Source organism: Callorhinus ursinus, unplaced genomic scaffold (assembly GCF_003265705.2).
Source record: "Callorhinus ursinus isolate GAN/ISIS: 27379988/994484 unplaced genomic scaffold, GSC_fseal_2.0 scaffold19, whole genome shotgun sequence".
NCBI lineage: Eukaryota > Metazoa > Chordata > Mammalia > Carnivora > Otariidae > Callorhinus > Callorhinus ursinus.
The window spans coordinates 15,452,725-15,476,923 of NW_027397081.1; the positions used below are offsets into that span (position 1 = coordinate 15,452,725).

Genomic DNA, 24,199 nt, shown 5'->3' on the forward strand with positions numbered 1-24,199 from the left:
AGAGGAAAAGCTTTCATCACTGAGTATGATGTTCACTATGGGTTTTTCATATACGGCCTTTATTATGTTGAGAAAAATCCCTTTCTACTCCTAGATTTTTGAGTGTTTTTTATCATGAAAGGGTGATGGATTTTGTCAGATGCTTTTTTTTGCAGCAGTTAAGATGATCATGTGTTTTCCCCTTTATCCTATTAAGGTGATATATTACACTGATTGATTTTCACATATTAAACCACCCTTGTATGCCTGGGATAAGTCTCATTTGGTCATGATATATAGTCTGATTAATATGCTGCTTAATTTGGCTTGCTAGTATATTTTTAAAGACTTTGCTTCTTTATTCATAAGGGATATTGATCTATGGTTTTCTTTTCTGTAGTGCTTTGGTATCATGCTAATGTCTGCTTCATAAAATGAGTTAGAAAGCATTCCCTCCTGTTCAATTTGTGAATAGTTTGAGAAGGATTGGTGTTAATTTGTCTTTTTTTTTTTTTAAGATTTTATTTATTCATTTGACAGAGAGAGAGAGAGCACAAGCAGGGGGAGGGGCAGAGGGAGAGGGAGAAGCAGGCTCCCCACTGAGCAGGGAGCCTGATGTGGGGCTCGATCCCAGGAGCCTGGGATCAAGACCTGAGCTGAAGGCAGATGCTTAACACCTGAGCCACCCCGGGTCCCCATTAAATTGTCTTTAAACATTTGGTAAGATTCACCAGTGAAGCCATCTGGTCCTGGAGTTTTCTGTGTTGGAGATTTTTTGGTTATTGATTCAATCTCCTTACTCCTTATAGGCGTAATCTGATTTTCTATTTTTTCATTTTTGGTAGTTTCTGTGTTTCTAGAAATTTGTCTACTTTATCTAGATTATGCACTTTGTTGGCATACAGTTATTTGTAGCATTCTCTTAACAATCCTTTTTGCTTTTGTAAAAGTGGGAGTAATGTCCCTTCTCTCACTTCTGATTTTGGTAATTTTCTGTTTTGTTTACCTCTGCTCTAATTTTTATTTCTTTTTGTTACAGTTGAGTGTAGTTTGCTTTTATTTTTCTAGTTCTTTAAGTGGTGGAATTAGATTGTTGATTTGAGGTGTTTATTCTTTTTATATGTAGGCATTTACTGCTATAAATTTCCCTCTGTGCATTGCTTTCTGTGAATCCCAGAGGTTTCGGGGTGTGTGTGTGTGTGTGTGTGTGTGTGTGTGTGTGTGTGTAGACTATTTATTACAGCAATTTTAGGCTCACAGCAAAACTGAGTGGAATGTACAGAGAGTCCCTATACATCTCCTGCCCCCACCCCCACAGCCTTCCCCACCATCAACATCCCACATCAGAGTGGTACGGTTTGTACAATAGATAAACCTGCACTGACACATCATCATCATCCAAAGTCTCCAGTTTACATTAGGGCTCACTTTTGGTGTTGTACATTTTCGGGGTTTGGACGAATAACAACATGTACCCACCATTACAATCTACAGGACAGTTTCACTGCCCTGCAAACCCTGTCCTCCACCTATTCATCTCTCCTTCCCCACCAGCCCCTAGAAACCACTGATCTTTTTACCGTTTCCCTTGTTACTTTCATTTGTCTCAAGGCATTTTCTAATCTCCCTTGTGATTTCTTCTTCAGTCCATTTAAGATCGTACTGCTTACTTTCCACCTATCTGTGAATTTTCCAGTTTTCCTTCTGTTATTGATTTCTAGCTTCCTTTCATTGTATCAGTGAAGATACTTTGTATGATTTCAGTCTTTTAGAATTTATCAAGACTTGTTTTGTGAGCTAAAATATAGTCTATCCTGAAGAATATTCTATGTACAATAGAGAAGAATGAGTGTTCCGTGGTTGCTGGGTAGAATGTCCTATTATTGGGTGAAGTCTCTCAGGTCTAATTGATTTATAGTGAGGTTTAAGTACTCTGTTTTCTTATTCTTCTAGAAGTTCTATCCATCAATCCAAGTAAGGTATTGAAATCTCAACTACTGTTGTGGAATTGTCTATTTCTTCCTTCAATTCTTTTTTTAAAAAAATATTCATTCACTCATTCATTCATTCATTCATTCATTTGAGAGGGGGGCGGAGCACAGAGGGAGAGTGAGAGGGACAAGGGGTAGGGAGCAATAGCTAACAGAGAAAGAAAATACAAGCAGCACTTAAGTAAGATGTTCAACCTCAATCCTAAAATAAAATTGAGGCCACTTTTTACTTTATCAGATTGGCAAAATTAAAGTACTAATACTGTATTGGTTTTAGAAACCATGTGAGGCTGGGTCTCATCTTGCTTTAAAAAGAAAAATCAGGGCGCCTGGGTGGCTCAGTTGGTTGGGCATCTGCCTTCGGCTCAGGTCATGATCCCAGGGTCCTGGGATCGAGTCCCACATCAGGGTCCCCGCTCAGTGGGAGTCTGCTTCTCCCTCTCTACTTGCTCCTCCTCCCTGCTCGTGCTCTCTCTCTCTCTTTCTCTCTCTTTTTCTCTGTCAAATAAATAAATAAAATCTTCAGGAGAAAAAAAAAAAGAAAAATCAAAGCCAAATGATTTGTCTTAGGAGTAGGTTACTACCTAGTTCCTAATTTGTTGGACACCAAAACCCATGTCTTTAATCAACGAACGATGCTGCTTCCCATACATAATAGCAAAGAATTCAAAGAAGATAATACTTGAGAATTTAGATTAGGGTTTCTCCATATCAACACTATTGACATTTTGGGCGAGGTAATTCTTTGTGGTGGGGAGGGCTGTTCTGTGCACGGTAGAATGCTTAGCAGCATCCTTGACATCTATCCACTAGATACACCTCTCCTCCCCTCTTCCCAATTTTTAGAGCCCAGAATGTCTCCACACATTGCCAAATGTCCTCTGGCAAAATTGCCCCAATTGAGAACCGCTGCCTTAAATATTCCTACCTTCTAACGTAACCTACGAGATCACGAAAACAACATTATGCCCAAAGGTAGTCACTGTTGTTTGTAATACTGAAAAGCAGAAGCACCCTGCGGGTTGCAATAATAGAGGGAAGATTAAGAAAACCATGGAATGTCTATTCAGTGTATTACAGAGTTGTTAATAATGCCCATCTGATGATGGAAACTAGAGAACTCAAAATTGATCCTTCAGAAAGAATGTCTATTAAAAGCTCACTACTTTTATATTTAAGAATTACTAATGACATGCTTATGATGTTAATTTAAAAATGCATGGAAAATTACATACCGCTATGAGTTGAAAACATAAAACCTGGACACAAGAGATTTATAGCAGCTTTGTTCATGATTGGCAGAACCTGGAAAAGCAAACAAGATGTCTTTCAGTAGGTGAATGGCTACACCATGGTACATCCAGAAAACGGGGTATTATTCAGAGTAACAAAGAAATGAACTGTCGAGCCATGAAGACATGGAGGAAATGTGAATGCATGTTGCTAAGCAAAAGTAGCCAGTCTGAAAGGCTACATGCTGTGTGACTCCCAACTATATGACATTCTGGAAAAGGCAGAACTACGGAGACAGCAAAAAGATCTGTGGTTGCCAGGAGTTAGAGGGGGCAGGGAGGGATGGACGAAGAGACAGAGCATGGAAGATATTTTGGGCACTGGAACTACTCTGTATGACCTGTAATGGTGGGCACATGTATCTTAAATTTGTCCAAAGAATGTATAATGTCGAGACTGAACCCTAATGTCAACTATACTTTGAGTGATGACAATAATCACTATAGGGTCATAGATTATTATAACTGTACTACTCTGATGAGGGACGTTGATAATAGGGGAGGCTGTGCATGTATGGAGCCAGAGGATATATGGGAAGTCTCTGTACTTTCTGTTCAATTTTGCTGTGAACCTAAAACTGCTCTAAAAAAGTCTATTAAAAAAAAAAAAAAGACTTCCAGGCTTAAAACTTGTCTGACCTGTTCAGCCTTTATTTATTTACTTTTAAAGATTTTATTTATTTATTTGACAGAAAGAGACACAGTGAGAGAAGGAACACAAGCAGGGGGAGTCGGAGAGGGAGAAGCAGGCTTCCCGCCAAGCAAGGAGCCCGATGCGGGGCTTGGTCCCAGGACCCTGGGATCATGACCTGAGCTGAAGGCAGACGCCCAACGACTGAGCCACCCAGGCACCCCATGACCTGTTCAGCCTTTAGAGAGAAACATAATCATCATGGTCATTACTTATTTAATTTCTTAGACATGTGATTAATGACTGGAGCGATCTTCCTTTTGTAAAATATGGTTCCATCAAGACTGATGAACAACCCAAATTTAATTGCGCTGGTGAATTGAGTGGTGAATCTCTAGCAACACATTCTCATATCAGAGCAGTTAACAGCGAGGGCTAAAAGATCAGAATTAAGTTCAAACCTAGCTGAGGGATTTAACACCTGTGATTCCTTGGATCCATTACTGAAACCTTTACGAACTGTCAACTGTCAATTTCTTTAGTTAGTAAGTGGGCTCCACACCCAATGTGGGGCTTGAACTCATAACCCTGAGATCAAGAGTCACATGCTCGACTGACTGAGGCAACCACACACCCCATGAATTGTCATTTTCTTATTTGCAAAACGGGGTTGTCATCTTAAAAAGTGATTGTTGGGACACCTGGGTGGCTCAGTCGGTTGAGCATCTGCCTTCTGCTCAGGTCATGATCCTGGAGTCCTGGGATCAAGTTCTGCATTGGGCTCCTTGCTCGGTGGGGATCCCGCTTCTCCCTCCGCCCCTCCTCTGCTCATGCTCTCTGACAAATAATAAAATAAAAAAAAAGTGTCACCTAAAAAAGTCTGGGACATAGAGGTCCAAATGTCAGTGGAAAAATAAAACCACAATTTTATTTTTGTGAAAAAAAACTTACACATACGAATCTCAAGTCCAAAATGTTAATATTGTAGTGGTACTAGTGTATTTAATTTTAAGATTCAAACTCCTGTCTTACCAATTTTCTATAATAAACATGGACTGTCTATATTCAGGAAACATTTTTAAAAATCACGGCACAAGGGGCGTCTGCCTTCGGCTCAGGTCATGATCCCAGGGTCCTGGGATGGAGTCCCACATGGGGCTCCCTGCTCGGCGGGAAGCCTGCTTCTCCCTCTCCCACTCCCCCTGCCTGTGTTCCTGCTCTCGCTGTCAAATCAATCAATCAATCAATCTTAAAAAAAAAAATCACGGCACAAAAACTGTAGAAAAGAATATTTTATTGAAACAGTTTCTCAATTAACAATGGACCAAAGTACAATTTGACTCAAACCTGTCCAACCAGCCTCAACCACTAGTGAAAGAACTCAAACATACAGGATGGGGCGGGACCCTGCAGTCTCATTTCTGCCAATGTGGCAAAAAAAAAAAAAAAAAAAAAAAAAAAAAGCAAAAAGACAACAGACAGACACAGCCAGGTTCCCCCTTGCCCTGGGAGCTGGGTGGCAGCTGCAGCTCCCGCTCCAGACGCCATACCGGAGGACAGGCTCCCCAACGGGGGCACGGTGGGTCAAGAGCCCCCATCTTAGAGCAATGCAAAAAGGCAGGCCAGCCCCCACTCCCTCCCGTCCCCCACAAGGCCTGCTGCTAAGAGGGAGAGGTGGCCTTTTTACATTCACACCCCGGCCTCGCCTTCTCCCAGGGTCTTGGGATTGGGGCTCACAGTAGAAAGCACATTTTGGTCAGCCCAGGGGGCCAGGGAAAGGCTCTGTCTGGGCGGGCAGACGAGGAGGGGGCCAGGAGTCACAGGGACACGGAGGAACAGGCTGCCGGGCAGATGCACACTGACGATGCCTGCAGGAAGCTGGCATCCCACGCCGGCCACTCCACACGCTCTCCGGCGCCTGAGAATCCGCAAGTGGGAGCTCCGGGGTTTTCACACGTCTCTCCCACACAGGGGGCTGGATTCCCTTCTTTGCTTTCTCCCTGCCTACTCTGGCCACCGCGGGGTGCACAAGCAGGCGGGGATTGATCTAGATTTACTGCAGCCCACCCGGATGGAAGGGCTTGGGCAAGAGGCAGACGGCCGCCTAACCTGCCACAGGAAGGCCAGGAAACCAGGGGAAGAGGAGTCACTGGGGATGGGGCCTTTCAGGGAAACACAAGACCGTGGAGGAGAAAAGAGCAGAGATATGCACTCAGAAACCAGACCTGGTAACCAAGGCTCTGCAGACACTGGCCCCTGTAGGGCGGACTTCATGGTGGAAGAGGGCGGCAGGAAAGCGGACAGAGAAGACTGGAGACTAATATCCCAGGGCATCCCTCCCCCTGCCAGGTCCATCAAACCCTCACGGCCAATCTCTCACCTACCCACAGGCAAAGAATTAAGACACAATAGTGATTTTCTCCCAAATTAGGGCCTGGATGGGTAGGGAACCAGGGGTGGGATTAGGAAATCGAACAATTTCGGTTTTTAGCACAGACCCACTGCAGAAGGAACTGGTGAGCTGTTCCTTCCTTCCCCTCCACACCTCCGATGGCGGTGAGAGAAAAGGAACCGGAGCCTCTGAGGGCAGGAGCAACCCCTCCCCCGACCCTCGATGTTTAATAAATAGAGGAGGTAGGAGAAGGGGGCGGGATGAATGGGGAACCGGGGCGGGGGTTATAGTTCATCATTCTTCCAAGTCGGCTTCTGTCCTGTTGGTTGCTCCTTCTGTTCCGGTTCCGCTGGGGGTGGGGAAGAGCAAAGGGATGGAGCCAGTGAAATGGGAGGTGACTGGCCCCTGTTCTGTGCAGATCCTCCCCCCAGGACCCTACCAACCAGGCTTCCCAGGTACCCCCAGCTCCACGCTCACCTGCTCCAGGACCTCCCAGCTCCAGAGGCTCGGCATCTGCTGCCTCAGATCCTGCTTTTGAGAAGGAAGAGGTTAGCCTCTACAGAAGGGAGGAAGGGGCTAATGGAGGAGTTGGCAAACTGTTTCTGCAAAAAGCCAGGTAGTCAATGTTTTAGGAGTTACGGGCCACACTCAGCCTCTTTGTGTGCATACACATGTACAATAACCTAAAAACATAAGGGCCATTCGTAGCTTGTGGACCTTCCAGAAACAGGCCGTGCCTGCCAGGGTGCCAACCTCTAGGTTAAGCAATAACCACAGCACCAACCACTTTCCCCAACTCACGAGTCTCTTTCTCAGGTTCTGAAATGGGCTTTGCATCTTCAGTCTGGCCTGGAAGTAAACCAGGGGTAAAATGTAGTGAGCCGGAAGGAGAGGCCTTCTTCCTGCCCAGTAGCACCCGGAGCCTGGCACCCTGCCCTCACCTGATGGAGGGATGACCTTCTCCACTTGGTCACTGGCATTGAGGGGAGGCTCTGCCCGGGTCCCATTCTTGTCCTTGGGCCGGGGCCGGGGCTTGGTAAACTTGGCCTTATTGAGCAGATACTGCACCTCACGGTCCAGGGCCATCATCTTGGCCTCGATGTCTTTTGAGAGCAACACGGGCTTCTCTGTGGCGGGAAGCTTGGCCTGCTCGGCCACGGTCACATTCTTCCAGGCCTGTGGGCGAGGCCAGGCCAGGCTCAGAGCTAGCCCTGGAAAGCGCAGGTATCTCTGCCCCAGATGAAATACACCCCAACCAGCCCCAGACCGCAAACCACTCCACTCCACCTGGCTGTCAGCCCCACAAGGGGAGGTAGGCTCCTCAGAATGGCATCTGAGGCTTTGCACAAAGGAGTCCCAAGCTACACGCCTGGGGCTTATACCCCATTACCTGGGACCAACTACAGCTGCAGCTCTTGATCACTCCCTTGTCTCTGCACTTCTTGAGCTCCGATTCAAAGACATTCCCCACACATCCCAAAGGGAAGTTTCTGCTTCCTATGACCAGTCATTCTCACCTCCCCGAACCGGGCCCACTTTGAGTGCAGCTCAAGCCCCAGCCCCCCGGAGCAGCTGCCCTAACGTCATGGGAATGGGCTCCACTGCTGCCCCAGTCTGACAACTCATGGATGGCCACGACCCCTGTCTGGGGCTCATGAGACCTGGCCGTAAACATAAACGTCTTCTGCCTTTCCAATGAGCTGCGAGGCCAGGAGGCAGCGGCAGCTGAGTCTCCCACCTCTCACGCTGCCTAGCGCAGACACCTTGCCAGCTAAGTATCCCCGTGAGTATTTACACAGGGATTACCCAGGTCTCGTTGATGACTTTCTCCAATGTTGCCATCTCCACCTCAGTGAAGATCTGGTCCATCTCTGGGATGAGCCGGGCACCCCTGGAAGCCAGAAAGGAGACGGTGAGCCCAGGAGGAAGAGGGGTCTGGGGTGTGCACGTGGGGCACGGGAAGCTGACAGACCCTGAGGCTTGGAGGGACTGAATCAGGAAGAAGAGCAAAGGGGCTGCTCACTTGAGGAACATGCTGGAATGGTTGAGGAGATTATCAAGGGCAGACAGCCGTTCAGGCCACTTCTTGCGCTCTTCCACCCGAAAAAACAACCCGTGGCACAGCTTCCTCAGCTCAGTCAGCTTCTCCTTCAGCATCTGACGGATGCAGGGTGGGAGGGGGCAGAGGGGTTGAAGGGAGGAGAGGCCGGCCCTGGAGCCAGCCCCGCATCCCGCTCACGGCCTCACACCCCAGCTCTCCTCACCTTCTCTGACCCTGGGACAGGAGAGCGAGGGCTCCCATCCCACCCGCCGTGTCCTGGGAGGCCGCTTACCACTGTGGTGGCCCCAAAGCCCTCGTCCTCCAGCCAGGTGGAGGCCGCGCTGAGCTTCCCAGAGATCTCCTCACGCTGCTCCTCGGTGGACACATCCTGGTACTCGGGCTGGTACAGTTTGTCCTAGGGAGGTGCACACAGGCCCAAGCATGCACCGAGCCCCTGAGGGCAAGGCTCACGGAGCCAGACCCTCCTCAGACACAGGTCCCGGGGCAGGGGTGCCTCCCAGCCTACCAACCTGGGTCTCAAAGATAAAAGCTTCCAAGCTGTTGGCAGCCTTTTCCCGTTCCTGCTTCTCTAAGTCTCGGAGCGTCAAGTCTTGAAGTCTGTGGGACAAAAGAGAATCAAGCTTGAAGGAGAGAGTCTGCTGACCTGGGAGGGAGGCAGTTCTCCCTCCCAGGGGTGCCGTTCCGTACCCTGCCCACCCTACACACACACGCACACGCAGAGTCCCCACTCACTTTTGCGCCGAGCGGGCCAGCTCATCCTCAGGTAAGTCAGGCAGGTCCAGAACCACCAACTCCACCCCAATCTCCTCTACCATTCTCTGCTTCCGGGCAGGCTGCTTCTTCTTTTCTTCCTCTGGGGTTGGAGGAACACCCTCAGACCCTGCTTCCTTCTTCTCACTTGGCTTCTAGTGGAGAAAGAGACGAGCACGTCAGGAAAAGCTTAGTCCCTTCTATTCTCCACAGGCGGGGCTCTAGGGGACAAGAAACAAGGCAGGCGTCTATTCCCTCAGCCCCCGGGGCCACCCTGGCCTTATTCTGCCTGCAGCTAACCTGGGCCTCAGACTTTTCCTCGTTTTCTTTCTCTGCAGCCTTTTCTTCCTCAGAGGCTGCATCCTCCTTCGGCTCGGTGGGTGGGGGCTGAGAAGTGTCCTCCACTGGGGCCTCGGCCTCCTCCTTGAGCTCCGCTTGCTCCCCAGGCTCATCCTTGCTCCCCTCAGCAGGGCTTTCCTCTTCCTCCTGGGAAACAATCACAGACACCCCCCACAGAAAACAGTCACTAGCTGAGCCTAAGGCTAACCCGGCTCAGCAAGGCCAAGTCCCCCAGGCGCTGCCGTGAAGGGGCTTGCCACCGCCAGCATGGCGTGGGGGCAGACGCACTGCCCAGCAACGGGTGGTGGGCTGCACAGCCTTCGGCAGTCTCGTCGGGCGAAGGACAAGCCTGGAGAGGAGGGGAATGTGCCCCGGAGCTCGAGCACAGGGGCAGCCTGGAGTCCAGAGTGGGCTATGGTCCACTGGGGGGCTCGGGAAGGGGTGATCTAGCCAATCCCAGGCAGCTGGAATGTGCACCCCAATCCCTGCGTCCGCTGCCACTCCCTGGGCCCACACCCCACCCTCCAAGTTCCCCTGGCTCCATGCTGGCCTCACCTGGACGGCGTCCGTACCGTTCTCTTTAGTGTCTACTGTCGCGCCACCTCCAAACAGGCTAGAGATGGTGTTGCCGAGTTCTGGGAGGAAGAAAGCCCCAAAACTCAAAAGGGCCACAGCAGTGACGCCATCTTCTAACCCAAAGGCAAGGCCTGCCCGCCTCCCCAAAACGCATACAAGTACCTCCTCCCTCACACACATGCACGCACCGCGCACACTCATCTTACTGGTCAGGGTAGATTCCTCTTCCGGGCTGTCCTCCACCAGGGTCTCAAATACAGACTCCACCTGAAAACGGATTCAAGCTGAAGGCACACACATGCTAACCCACCTTCCCCCGACAAACCTCCTGCCATCGTGGGCATCTACTTAGGTGCTTCCACGTGACTCGCGGCGGTGCTGGCCTATTCCCTCATCTGCCGCCTTCTACGGGCTCCTGAGTCAAGTTACCTCCACCCCTTTTGATCATGAGCCCTCTGAGTACAGAGTCCTAGCTCCTTTCCCCCAAACCCTGCATTTCTTTCCTCGACAACAGAACGGGCCATTATTTCCCAGTGTGTTTTAAAAGATATTAACCCCCAGAACTATTCTTTGAGAATGACTTACTTAGCCATCCTACGGGTCCTAAATTTTATGATACCTATAAGCACTCCAAGGCCCTAAGACCACAGCAGATCCCTGGTTAGCTGTGTTTAGACCCGAGGCTTTTCCATCTCCCAAGCCCTTCTCGTTTCTCGTGTTCTAATACCATGTGGAGGAACCACTCTGGAAAGGCTGGTGGGGCCTAGGCCCTCGCCCTGTGCCTCCTTCTGCTCTCACCCTGATGAGGCTGAGCACGCCGCTCTCATCCAGGTTGAAGTGAGCCTTGATGCCCTTGGACTCGTGGTCAGGATACTTCTTGAAGCTCTCACCCACACCTTTTAGCTTCACCGTGGTCAAATTCTGGGAGCCAAAGACCCTGGTTGGGGAGGAGAGAGCCATTCCAGGGTGGTCACCCAGCCTGCATGCAGCTCTAGACTACACAGCCTCCCGTCATGAAATACCACCACCCCCGCCCCCGCAAGATGTTCACCCCAACCCTGACCACACAGCCTGCTGCCTGTCAGCCCTGTGGCCCCAGATCCTCCCTCCCATCCCGATCCCCCTTCTCACCTAAGATCCTCAGGCCCCAGGAAGCCCAGGTCACCATAGTTGATGTGGAAATTGAAGTCGTGGTTGTAGCGGTTAAAGGTGATGACTTTGCGTTGAGGGTAGGGCCCCATTCGGGAGAAGAGCACACGCTTATTGTGCTTCAGGCTGCGAACCCCGGGCTCCTCCTCCACCTCCCTCGTGAACTCCACCTACACAGCAGGCAGAGAGGAGGCACGCTGGAGAGCCAGAGCACGTTCTGGGGTAAGGGTACATGGAGAACATCAGCTGCCAGAAAACAAGGGGGCAGGCTAGAGCAGACAGAGGGAGCATGCTCAGTGAGGTAAAGGGAGCGTGTCGCCTGATCAGATGGGCCTACTCACCAGGATGGGGTAGATGACCGCATCTCGGACTACAAACGGCTTCACCTTGAAGGCCTTGCTGAGCGCGGCTGCCTGGTACACAGCCCCCATGGCGGCTGCTTCGTCAGCGTTGATGTTCTTCCCTAGTTCCTCCCTGTGGGAGTCCCACGCTTTAGCATGTCAACTCTGGAGCACCCAGCCTGGCCGCCCTCTCCTCAGCCCTGCAGCTGCCCAGCCCCAGAGCCCTGGCCCCAGTGCCTCAACACCCACACTCACTTGCCCACAGCCTTCAGCAGCACCTCCTGAACTTTAGGGACCCGGGTGGCCCCACCGACCAGGATCACCTGCTCAATCTCATCCTGCAGAGAAAGAATGGGACACGGAACAGCTTGGAGTTAGCCCTCCTCCTCAGCGCCAACTCGTCCCTTAACACTCCTGCCCCCTCCCGCCCGCCACCCAGTCACTCTCTCTGCCACCCGCCTCCCCACCCCAGGCCCACGCCTGACTCTCCCCTCACCAAATTCATCTCGGCACTCTGGAGGGCCTGCTGTACAGGCCCAGGTACTCGCTCAAATAAATCTGCACACAGCTCTTCAAACTCCACTCGGGTCACTTTTGCCTTGAAGTCCACATCGTCCATCAGGCCCTCGATCTGGGGGAGGATGAGGCATGTCAGAGTTCCCACCCAGATCCTCCTCTGGCTGGGCAGGCCAGAAACCGAGGGACCAGGACTTTGGGAGAAGGGCAAGAGACCAAGGCAGGCATGGGCCACACCGCACACCCGTGGCCTAGCTCGGGAGGCTGGGGTCCTCTCCCCTCCGGATGGGGAATATTTTCCCTCAAGCAGCCACGAGCGGGCACCTGTGCCATGTGATCAGCGTTGGCACTCAGGACGGTCTTGAGTCGATTCGCCTCCCGCAGCAGCTTGGCCATGGCACGGGGGTTCTCCCGCACATCCTTTGCTCTCTGGCCCTTACGCTGTTCATTGAAAAGCTTTGCCAGGTGCTCACGCAGCCGGAGCTCCATCTCCAGGCCCCCCAGGGTGCGGTCAAATCTTTTCAGGAAAAGGTGACAAAGAAAAGTGTGAGGAACACACAGGGTCCCTTCATTGACCCAGGAACTTGACTCTTGTCCCACGTACGTGGCTGACACCTCAGTGACAGTTTACCTACCCCTCCAATCCACTGTATCTACTGGGCGTCAACTTTGTGCTTGTCTCGGGATGCAATTAAGAGAAAAAAGATGGGGTCCCTGCTATCAAGGAGTTTACAATCTAGCATCGAACCGACACACGGACATGAAACATGTACCACCCTGTGAGTTATGAGGGACGGACAAGCAACAGCATCAGGAGACATAAAAGGGAAGTGTCGCCTATTTCTCGACGGTCAGGGAAGGTTCTGTGGAGACGTGATAATTGAGCTGCAATCTGAAGGATGAGTGGAGGTAATGAGGCGAAGAGCAGGGAAAACAAATCTAGAGAGGGAAAACAGTATACGTAACCACCTGAGGTGGGAGCCGGCAGAGTAAGTTCCCAAGAAGGGCAGGTGTGGCTGGAGCTCAAAGAGCAAGGGACTCTGGGTAGAGACAAGTGGAAGGGCTCAGGGCTTTCACAGGCTAATATAAAAGGTTTGGAACCACTGAGGGTTTTTACTTTTTTTTAATTTAATTTTTTTTTTAAGATTTTATTTATTTATTTGAGAGAGAGAATGAGAGAGAGCACGAGAGGGAAAAGGGTCAGAGGGAAAAGCAGACTCCCTGCTGAGCAGGGAGCCCAATGTGGGACTCGATCCCGGGACTCCAGGATCATGACCTGAGCCGAAGGCAGTCGCTTTAACCAACTGAGCCACCCAGGCGCCCCCCACTGAGGGTTTTTAAAGAAACAGATAATCAGGTTAGCATTTTGAAAAGAACCCTCTAGCTGCAATGTGGAGAAAGAACCGGAGGGAGGCCACACTGGAGGCAGGGAGACCTTCTTTTGTAACCCTGCAGGTCAGAGATGATGGTAGCCTGGACTCAAGTGCTGGTGGGAGAGCAGGCCAGAAATGAACAGGTTTGAGAAGACCACGTCATCGATAAGCACGCGGAAAACGACAAGAACAACGAAATGACTGCACGTGGTCTACAGCCTCACGGGTTTCCTTAGAAGCAGCTCAGGAAGTTCCCTTTCAATCTTCTCAAACTGTCATCCTCCCTCTCCATCTTCCCCTGAGTCTTGCAACAGGTACCCCATGATGACCGATGCTTCAGAAGAGCATTCGTGCAGAAAAATGAGGCAGCTGCCCCTCGGAGAAGAAAGCCCCGACCCGAGGGTGTCTCAGCAAGCAGCCCTCCTTCCAGCACTGACTTACCCCACGCCCCGGATCTGCAGCTGCGGCTGCATCCCCGCCTCCTTGGTCTTCACTGTCTGGTAGGTCACGATGGTGCACACAGTGCTGCCAGAGCCCATGTCGTAGAACATGACGTTCTGTAGAGACACCAAGACAACGGTCACAGGAACCTCCTCTAACTCCAGGTGCTGTACCAACTCTCCACTTAAGGCTGAAAAGCTCCAACAGCGGCTGAGAGGGGCATTCTCTTGCTGCATTTTGTCGAGGGCTAGCCATGCAAACAAGATGCCCAACAAGCCACCCTGCCAGTCTGCTCAGAAGTTCCTCCCTGGCTCACCTGGGCAGTGCTGTTGATATCCTTCCGGCGGAAGACACCATAGCTGAGGGCCGTGGCGGTGTTGTCGTTGATGAGCTGTAGCACTTTGAGGCCAGCCATGCGAGCGGCCTGCAGCACAGCTCGGCGCTCAGCCTGATTGAAGAAGGCTGGCACCGTGATCACTGCGTCCTTGATGGGCTGCTCTACAGAGGACAACAGAACGGGGCTCCCACCAGCTCCGTGCCTCAGATGACACTTTCCTAGTCTTGGCACTATGGACATTTTGGGCCAAATAACCCTTTGCCGTGTGGGGCTGTCCTGCCCATTGTAGAATGTTAGGCAGCATCCCCGGCCCAGATGTCAGGAGCAGCTCCCCACATAACCAAAGCAAAGATATCTTCAAATATTGCCAAAGGTTCCCTGGGAGGCAAAAACTGCCCCCCCCCCATGAGACCCTAAGGAACCTGGCCACCACTGACCCCACCTTAGCTACTCACCTGCAAAATCCTCAGCCAGGGAACGGGAGTAATTGAGAACCATGCCAAGTACCTCCTCAGGTGAGAACTGTAGCTGCCTGGAGGATGGGGGGTAGTGAGAGGCAAGGACAGCCGTGAGCACTACAGGAGCCCATCGGGCTTGCTGAGCCCGCCGTCCCCAGCACAGCACTCACGGGCTGATCTGGAAGTGCACAGTCTGCCTCTGTGGGTCGAAGCCTAGCTCATGCTCTGGAAAACGAGCTCTGTAAAGGGCCACGTGGGGGTTTCCCTCCTGCTTCCCCAGGAGGTGCTGGAAATAACGCAGCGTCGCCTTCGGGTTCTTGATGGCCTGAGAGGAGATAAATAAGGAGTAGGGTGTTAGGTTCTCAAGTCCACCATCACCTACCTCTCACATCAGAAGTTCAGGCTCTGGGGTCTGTCATCTCCTCCCCTCTGCCCACCACTCTAAGAAGGGGGTGGGCTACTAGCTCACCATGCTTGCTGCACTGTCTCCAAAGAACCTTTCATTTTCTTTCAGGGTCACAGTCACTGGGGTTTTCCTCCGGGATTCCCTGAAGAGAAGAGACGTAGGGCCCAGGTGCCTATAGCAAGGTGTGGACTCAGGAGCCTCAACACCCCAAATACAATCCCTCAGACACCGGACTGTTGTGGGCCCTAGGAAGAATCCACACTGGCTTGGAGCACAGACTCCCCTCTTTCCCCACCCCTGACACTGGGGTCACCCTCACTTGTTCAAGACAATTTCCATGGGCACTCCAGGTTTGACAATGGCCACCTTCATGGACTCGCTGCCCAGGTCCACAGACATCACAGCCAGTGTGTCTGAAAAGGAAATAGATTTGTCAATTGGCCCTTCTTCCCCCACATTCTTGAGTCCCCTCTAACCAAAGCACAGCACTCCCCACAGAGAAGGTAAGAAAGTGAAAAGATAAAGGCCTGGGTTCAGCAACTCCAGTCCAGAGGCTTCCAACCAAAAGCCTCCCCTCCCACCATGAATCATTCATCATTCACTCATTTATTCTTCTGCTGAGCCTGCTTCTGGGGTACACACCACTCAGTGCCAACAGGTCTGCCAAGAGCACAGCCATCACGACCCAACAGGCTAGCCTCCTTGGCCTCTGCCTCCTGATGGTGGCTGCCATTGTGCCTCTGAGGGAGGAGAAAAACAACACTTGTAACCGGATGCCCTGAGTGAAGAAGACAGAACCTCATCCCAGAACGGAGAAGCTTTAAGATTTATACTCCACTGTCACCAAGGGCAGAGGAGCCTACATCTCCAGCTCTCCCTCCTGATTAAGTACCCGGCACTCTAATCACACAAAGGGTCCTGGGCTCCATCCAACACGTCCCTAAACAGGGAAGGTACCAGGACAGGAGAAAGAAGACCAGAGCCTTCCGTCTACTGCATAGGCTATAACCGGCGCACCCTAGCACTGCCCCTGCTGTCAGACAGCTGGGCTGAAGCCAGGAATCCCCGCCCAGGGCTCAACTACCTCCCTACACCTGGAGCTCCTCCGCTGGCGGGGGAAAGCCAGGCCGGGCCTGGACGGGAACTGAGAGGCGGTGACGTTGGACGAGGCTGGGATGTTAGAAGGGCCCGTCTCCTCCTCTGTATCCCTTCGGGGTGTCCCGCCCGCCCTCCGTTCTCCATCCCAACCCCCGGCCCGCCCCGCTGCCTACACAGACGCCGTGCCAGGAGCGCTAAGATTCTTCGCCGGGCGGGCACCGAGCCCCCCCCCACCCCCGCCGAGTTCACCTAAGCCTCACCTGGCGAAGGCAGCTGCTCCCACTCCCGGAAACGCGGCCCGGCCCACCCCTAAGACGCGGGGGCGCCCCAGGGACTGAGCTGCGGGGCCAAGCTCACCGGCGTCCGTGCGGCCCTCACTCCCGCTCCCGACCCGCCCCCGGAGCTAGCACGTTGCCTCCTCGAGGAGGGGTGGCCGGCTCCCATCGCCATCCCCACCCCCCCGCCACCGCTTGCCTGCGCTCCTGCGGGCCCCAGCTCTGGGACAAACGCGGCGGCGGACGTACCCACGAGGACGGCAGCGCGCCCCCAAGCCCGCGCCCTTCACAACTCCCCTCGGTTTGCAAACTGTTACATTAGCCACCAATCTCTCGTCGGCGTCTCGCGCACCAGCCGGCCCCGGACGCGGCGCGCGCTCATTGGAGCCTCCGCCGCCCGGCCCTGCGCCGCGCGCCCGGCCCCGCCCCCGCCGCCCCGGCGCGCGCTCCCATTGGGCCACGTCCTAGGCCCGCCCCCTCCTCCGTCGCCGGCTCCGGCTCCCGAGGCAGGCGAGGGGCCAGTCTGCCAGTTGGGGGAAAACGGCCGTCTCCGGCCGGGGATTGGACCACGTCACCGGGCCCGGCGCCCGCCCCGGTGCAGTCCCGGACCTTTCCGGCCTCGGCGCTGGATGCCCGACGGTCGGGGTCGGAAGTGACTCGAGGCCGGTGCGAGTGGGCGCACGGACAGTCGCGCACTTGGCCCCCTTTCTCCGGTCACCTGGGGAGCCCCGGCCGAGGAGTGGGAATGACCCGCATCCCCTCCGCAGCCACGCGGAAGAGGCGCTCGCTTGCTGGTTGGTACTGAACTGCCCTAGGCTTTGGATAGAAATCAGAATGGCTGCGTTCCAGGCTTAGTCCACCCCGCCCCGTTTCACCGATGACACCAAAAGAGATGTTCGCTAATGGGACGGAGATAACACTTGTTTCAGTGGCAGAATTTGGCCTGGACTCCTTACTCTAAGCTCCATTTTTATGAGACGGAATATTCCAAAATGCAAAGCGCTGTACACAAAAGATTAATGAGGCTGTAATTGAGCATAAATGCACCACCTGGTGTTTTCATTCCATCAACTCTTATGTATCTTCCCTTATCTTTTCCTGCTTCTATCCGAATTAAAGTACCTCCGACGGGTATTTGGCGCTCCTCCCTCCCTTTTTGTATTTTTACAGCCCCGTAAAGTGTGCGCAGTCCTTGGAAAGTGCCCCCCCCCCGTTTTATTGACATGAGCTCACATTTCTTAAATATGGAAAATGGGTCTCCTGTTTCCTCACTCCCGAAATCATCTACAGGCCACCCTTCACAGAAGTCTCCCTTGAAGGCCCCGGCGGTGACTGCCAGAGCTTGTTTAAGGAACTCTTACCTGTATTTTACCTACATTTTTCATGATGCTTAGGGAGACAGTAGTCAGGTGTCTATGTTTAGAAGATAAACCTACTGGCAGTAGCAGGGAGAAGTTGATTTTTCTTCAATTTGTGGATTGTTCAGTCTTCATAGGGAGACCTTGGTAGAAACAAGGAGAAATAAATCCCTTTGATACCATCCTCAACCTCATCTCTGGAGCTATCTGCTGTTATCAGTGTGGTGTGTAACCTTCCAGGCCCCTTCCTGTGCATTTACTTATATATGTATCTTGAAATATGTAACTTTTGCTTTTTTGTAAATGATAAATGTTATATAATTAGATTGCAACTTGCTTTTTTTCTTTTTTTGTAACGAAGAACAAATGATGGAGCATTTTCCATATCGGTGTGTAAAGATTCACCTCAGTGTTTACTGCTGTAGAACATTCCATAGCATGGGGGTTGGTTAACTGCAGTGATGGACATATACGTTGTCATTTCACTTCCACTGAGAGAGATTTTGTTTCTGTATGACTGACTCTACTTTTGGGTAGTTATCTGGAAAGTTAGATTATTTCCATCCATTTCTTTCTTTTTAAAAATTTTATTTATTTTTAAAGATTTTATTTATTTGAGAGAGTGAGAGCGAGCACAAGCAGGGTGAAGGGCAGAGGGAGAAGCAGAGCCCAATATGGGACTTGATCTTGGGACTCCGGGATCATGACCTGAGCTGAAGGCAGACACTTAAGGAACTGAGCCACCCAGGTGCCCCTCTTTCCATCCATTTCAGATTATGCATCTTTAACATTTATTGGGCCTCTGTCGTATATAAGCACTGCACTAGGTGTGTCTTTGCTTTTGGAAAAGTCACAGCTTATTGGCAAACAAATACATTTATGATTTCAAAGCACTTACTAAAAACCTGTTGAGTGGCTGCAAATTGGGACAGGAAGAAGGTCAGTGTGCCCTGCTCCTGAGCTCCCATCCCCAGGATATCCTTGGTGGGAGCAGTATCTGTGCCCTTGGGAGGTGCAGCAGGTGCAAGTGCTCTGGGGAGTCACCTGTTTTGTTCTCTGACCAGAGAGGAGAATAGTGTTTCACAAGAACATGTTGTAAAACAATGGGAACATTTTGAGGTAAATCACCTGTTTTAGATTGACCAAGGCAGCTGAATTCACTAGTTCTTGTTCAGAATAACTCGTTAGTAACATTTAAGGACTACATCCCTTCCCCGCCACTGAGCAGAAACCCACAAGTTGCCATCTTGCAGGACATGTGCCAAACTGACAGAAGAGTAAAACGAACACATTAGCGAAGGCATATGCATACGTTATAAACCATGCAAGTATGTCATGTGCTGAGGGCAGTGTGGATCAGGGCAAATATCCTGGTTCAGGAGAATTTTAAAAATTTGTTGTCACCCAGCAACCCCCATCTTAGGTTTACAAGTAACAAATGTATCACATATATTCACCAAGAGACTGTTTGTAGCAGCTTCATTCACAACGGCCCCAAACTGACTATCACCCAAATACCCATCAATAGTTGGATGAGTGAATAAATTGTGGTGGATTCACTGAATATAATTCCATACGGCAATGAAAAGAAATGGTCTATTACATTCTGCAGCTTAAATGAATCCCACAAAGATAATATTGAGTGAAAGAAGTCAGAAGCCGAAGAGTACATTATGATTTCACTTTAGATACAAAGTTTAAAACCAGGCAAAACTAAGCTATGGTGATAGAAGTAGAGATGGTGCTTAGTTTGTGGGGTGGTAGTGTTGAGAAGAGGGCATAACAGGTTTCTTGGGGTGCTGGCCGTTCTCTGCAATGCTGGTTGCAATGGCTTTGTGAGAATTTAATAGGCTGCAGTATGTACGCTTTTCCATATATATGTTATACTTCAGTAAAAATTTTAAAAATATTTTGTATGTGTGCGCAAAAGACTAGAGGATTTGGGGTGCCTGGGTGGCACAGTTGGTTAAGCGTCGGATTCTTAATTTCGGTTCAGGTCATGACCTCAGGGTCGTGAGATCAAGCCCTGCATCAGGTTCCACACTGAGCATGGAGCCTGTTTAAGATTCTCTCTCTCCCTCTGTGCCCCTCTCCTACCCTACCCCTACCCCCCCCCCCCGCGCACTGGTGCTCTCTCTTTCTCTCTCTCTCTCTCAAAAAAAGAAAAAAAAAAGACTAGAGGGTTTGATTTTGCTGGAAAACTTAAGCAGGGGAAAACTCACTTTTAGCAGGAGAAGCTGCACCAGGTGAGTTTTTTTCTACTTCTTCACCAGTGGTTTTAGAATTACAAAAATATGGTTACTAAAGAGAACTGGAAGAACATAGGACATACAAAGAATAAAATAAAAACCACCCATGATTGAATTTTCTAAATTAAACACTTAGCATTATGTTGTATATCCACACACACTATAAACTTTAATGGGGATAATATTTTGTGACTTTTTCATTTTTTTTAAAGATTTTATTTATTTATTTGAGAGAGAGAGAATGAGAAATAGAGAGCACGAGAGGGAAGAGGGTCAGAGGGAGAAGCAGACTCCCTGCTCAGCAGGGAGCCCGATGCGGGACTCGATCCCGGGACTCCAGGATCATGACCTGAGCCGAAGGCAGTCGCTTAACCAACTGAGCCACCCAGGCGCCCTGTGACTTTTTCATTTATTGAGAACATTTTCCTATGTCATTTTTTTCCCTACAGAATTTTCAGTGGCTATCTTTATAGAATTGCAGCATGAAGAACTACAAGAATGTATTTACCAAGATTACTATTTGACAATTAGGTTGTTCCTTTTTTTCTGCTATTATAAAATTGCAATAGACACTTTTATTGACAAATCTTTATGCAGATTGACCCCTTATAATCTACTTAAGATAAATTCCTAGAAGTGGTTATGCAGGCTTAAATTCCTCTTTAGGCATTTGATACATTCTGCCAAGTTGCCCTCCAGAAAGATTTATCATATGTGCTCCCAACAGCAGTGAATGACAGCCTCTGTATCTTTAGACACTAATAAGAATACTGATGCGTTTCTACAGGCCTGGCATTATGAATTTGAATAGGATGGGGGGGAGGATGAGGAGGCAAAGGATTGGGAACATTTCACAGTTTGCGCTGAGATGGGGATGATCATGTGTCGAGAGAAAGCAAGCCATTTAGTGTTCTTGAATTCTGTGATTTCATGACCGCATAGAATATCACTCAGAATTATGAACAAATTTATGGAATTGACTTCTAAAAAAAAAATTAAATCCAGCACCCAGAATATGGGGCTTTAGAGTTGGACAGACCTGGATTTGCCTGTAAACACCAATTCCTACCTGTGTGACACTAGGCAAGTTGTTTAGCTTTCCTGAGCCTCCATTTCTACAGCATTAAAAGCGACATACTGGTACATGCCTTATAGGGTTAATGTAGAGGAGGGTAAGTGTTTAGCACAATGCTTGGGACGTCCTAATACACCAAATACACATTAGTTAACTACTTGTTTTTGTTCTTAGTGGGGAGAAATACAACCTAAAAATGGGCACTACTGCAGTGTTAAAACCTTGGTTAAGTGCTTTGCCAAGTTCATGGGGAATTTCCTTTCTCGTTTGTGGGCCAGATTTTCACAATCAATAATCAGCTAATTGCTTCCTCCTGTTTCGCCGTAGCTTTGGAAGTTGGGCTCTCCTGTAGGGGAGACCTCTGAGCTTATTTTCTTTATTCAGTTGTTAGAAAGGGGGCGGGAGAAAGAGCACAAGCAGGGGGAGTGGCAGGCAGAGGGAGAAGCAGACTCCTCAAAGAGCGGAGAGCCCCATGTGGGACTCGATCCCAGGACCCCAGGATCATGACCCAAGCCGAAGGCAGATGGCCAACCAACTGAGCCACCCAGGTGTCCTGAGTTTATTTTAGATTGACCTTCCTGTTGCTAAAGTGGAAACTTCTGCTAGCTCTTTTAGGGGCTAAGAGAAAAAACCCAGACCTTTCGGTAGTCTGGAAATTGGCTTCTACCCCATGAGCCAGATGAGAAAAAAAAACAGAATAAACTGATAGAAAATAAAAGCTTGCAGCCAGAATAAGAAGTGTTCCTGTTTTGCTCCAGTGGATATGACTGTTCTGTACGTCATGGACAGCAGTTTGCTGAAAGGGAAAAGAGGCCATGGCTAGGCAATCCTTGATTCTGAATTGTGATCTCTTTAATTCCAAGCTAAAGAACTTGAATTGCTTCTTTATCTTTAGGCCCTTCAGAACTCCAGTTCTCCATATGCAGAACCATAACTAAATTAGTACATCATTTTCTCTGCAGTTTGCCTGCTTATCTTCCTCACTATACTGAAGTTCCTGGATTCAGACAAGTATAACAAAAAGACATCCTGGTGTATGTTCTGACAATTATAGCCCAGCTTCACACTTCAGAAAAGCATCTAATTAAAGATTAGGGAACTGAAGAACTTTGATGTGCTTGCCCAGGGAGAGTCACTTGAACCTCTTGGAGACTCCATTTCTCACCAGAGATAATGATACTTCCGCAAACGGTTGCTATGAAAAGTCCATAAAAAGTGAAAGCACTCTTTTAGGTATAATTCATTATATAAAATTAAGGACTAGTTGCTGACAGTCCTTTTTTTTTTTTTTTAAGATTTTATTTGGGCGCCTGGGTGGCTCAGTTGGTTAAGCGACTGCCTTCGGCTCAGGTCATGATTCTGGAGTCCCGGGATCGAGTCCCGCATCGGGCTCCCTGCTCAGCGGGGAGTCTGCTTCTCCCTCTGAGAATAAAATAAATAAATTTTATTTATTTGACAGAGAGCGTGTGAGCGAGCACAAGCAGAAGGAGCAGCAGGTGGAGGGAGAGGGGGAAGCAGGCTCCCTGCCAAGCAGGGAGGCTGACTCAACTCAGGGCTCGATCCCAGGACCCCAGGATCACGACCTGAGCCGAAGGCAGACGCTTAACGGACTGAGCCACCCAGGCGCCCCTGTCAGTCCTTTCTATGTCTGTCCCCCATGGTGGTGGTCGAGCTCCCTAAAGGGCAAGAATCATGTCTTGTTCATATTTAGTACAATTGCAGGAATAGTGAGTACTCCATACATGTTTGTCAAAAGGAGGAAAGGAAGGAAGGCAATAAGTCTGAAGAGGTACAGTGGGTCGCTAATCCCTGCCTTTGTACCCTCATCAATAAGAAGACCAAATGGACACAGGCCTTGCCAGGTTCAGATATCATAGGAACACTCTGGGCCTCTGCCATTGGACAGTAGGGGGAGAACCCAAGTCAACAACAAAGATGCCACTCTGCTGTTCACATCTCTGCTTTCACCTTACTTCCTTATTTAGTAATACTGAGAAATGATTGATATACAACATTGTGTTAGTTTCAAGTGTACAACCTATCACTTTGATATTTATATACATTACAAAATGGTCACCATGTAAATCTAGGTAACCATCTGTTGCCATACAAAGTTTTTACAATACTATTGACTATATTCCCTATGTTGTACATTACATCCCTGTCTTATTTATTGTATAAATACCTTTTAATCCCCTTTACCTGGGGCACTTGGGTGGCTCAGTCCGTTGAGTGTCCGGCTCTTAATTTCGGCTCAGGTTACGATCTCGGGATGGAGCCCCACCTGGGGATCCGCGCTCAGCCCGGAGTCTTCTTGGGACTCTCTCTCTCTCCCTCTCCCTCTGCTCCTCCCCCTGCTTGCATGCTCTCTCTAAATAAAAATAAAATCCTAAAAAAAAAGACAATCCCCTTTACCTGTTTCACCCATCCTTCACCCCCCTCCTCATATTGCTGCCTTTTTTTTTTTTTTTTTAATGTAAGCTATGTGCCCAACGTCGGGCTTGAATTGATGACCCCAAGATCAAGAGTCACATGCTCGGGTGCCTGGGTGGCTCAGTTGGTTAAGCGACTGCCTTCCGCTCAGATCATGATCCTGGAGTGCCGGGATGGAGTCCCACATCGGGCTCCCTGCTCAGCAGGGAGTCGGCTTCTCCGTCTGACCCTCCCCCCTCTCATGCTCTATCTCATTCTCTCTCTCAAATAAATAAATAAAATCTTAAAAAAAAAAAGAGTCACATGCTCTACCGACTGAGCCAGCCAGGCACCCCCCACATTGCTTCTTTTAATGTATTTTATTCATAGTATTAACAAATGATATACACACACTATCCAAAAATTTTAATGAATGGTACAAAATATACTCAGCAGATGAAAGAGGGTCCAATCTACTCCCCGTTTGTGCTTCTGTCCATGGTTCAGATCCTGAAACTGTGACAGGAAAGAGAACCTTAGCTGGAAGTCAGAAAATCTATGTGCCTGGTGGTGACTAGACAGTTTCTTCCTCTCACTTATCTCTTTAGCAAATGGGCACTATCTTTTCTGTCAACCGGATTGAGGAGAGGAGGGGCTAAGAGGAAAATCATCCACATTCATTCCTTCAACCAAACATGG

At 49.8% G+C, this 24,199-nt stretch overlaps 1 protein-coding gene across 3 annotated transcripts; it reads right to left on the reverse strand.

Moving 5' to 3' along the window:
* Positions 1 to 5,167: 5,167 nt before the first annotated feature.
* Positions 5,168 to 16,809, reverse strand: HYOU1 (hypoxia up-regulated 1). Of its 3 annotated transcripts, none has more exons than XM_025893634.2 (26): positions 16,656 to 16,809; positions 15,676 to 15,773; positions 15,353 to 15,446; positions 15,097 to 15,175; positions 14,798 to 14,952; positions 14,625 to 14,701; positions 14,149 to 14,330; positions 13,833 to 13,948; positions 12,343 to 12,535; positions 11,999 to 12,133; positions 11,758 to 11,840; positions 11,503 to 11,635; positions 11,144 to 11,331; positions 10,811 to 10,949; positions 10,219 to 10,279; positions 9,992 to 10,071; positions 9,398 to 9,583; positions 9,080 to 9,252; positions 8,857 to 8,944; positions 8,619 to 8,741; positions 8,309 to 8,442; positions 8,092 to 8,176; positions 7,227 to 7,461; positions 7,087 to 7,134; positions 6,763 to 6,813; positions 5,168 to 6,634 (listed from the first exon to the last, which is right to left on the reverse strand). In XM_025893634.2, the coding sequence occupies exons 2-26, from the start codon at positions 15,764 to 15,766 to the stop codon at positions 6,570 to 6,572; spliced, it is 2,994 nt and encodes a 997-aa protein (XP_025749419.1). In that variant the 5' UTR covers positions 15,767 to 15,773; positions 16,656 to 16,809; the 3' UTR covers positions 5,168 to 6,569. The 3 variants fall into 3 exon arrangements, with proteins under 3 accessions (XP_025749419.1, XP_025749418.1, XP_025749420.1); XM_025893633.2 differs by having other exon boundaries at positions 16,606 to 16,793; XM_025893635.2 differs by lacking the exon at positions 16,656 to 16,809 and adding an exon at positions 16,392 to 16,583.
* Positions 16,810 to 24,199: the final 7,390 nt, after the last annotated feature.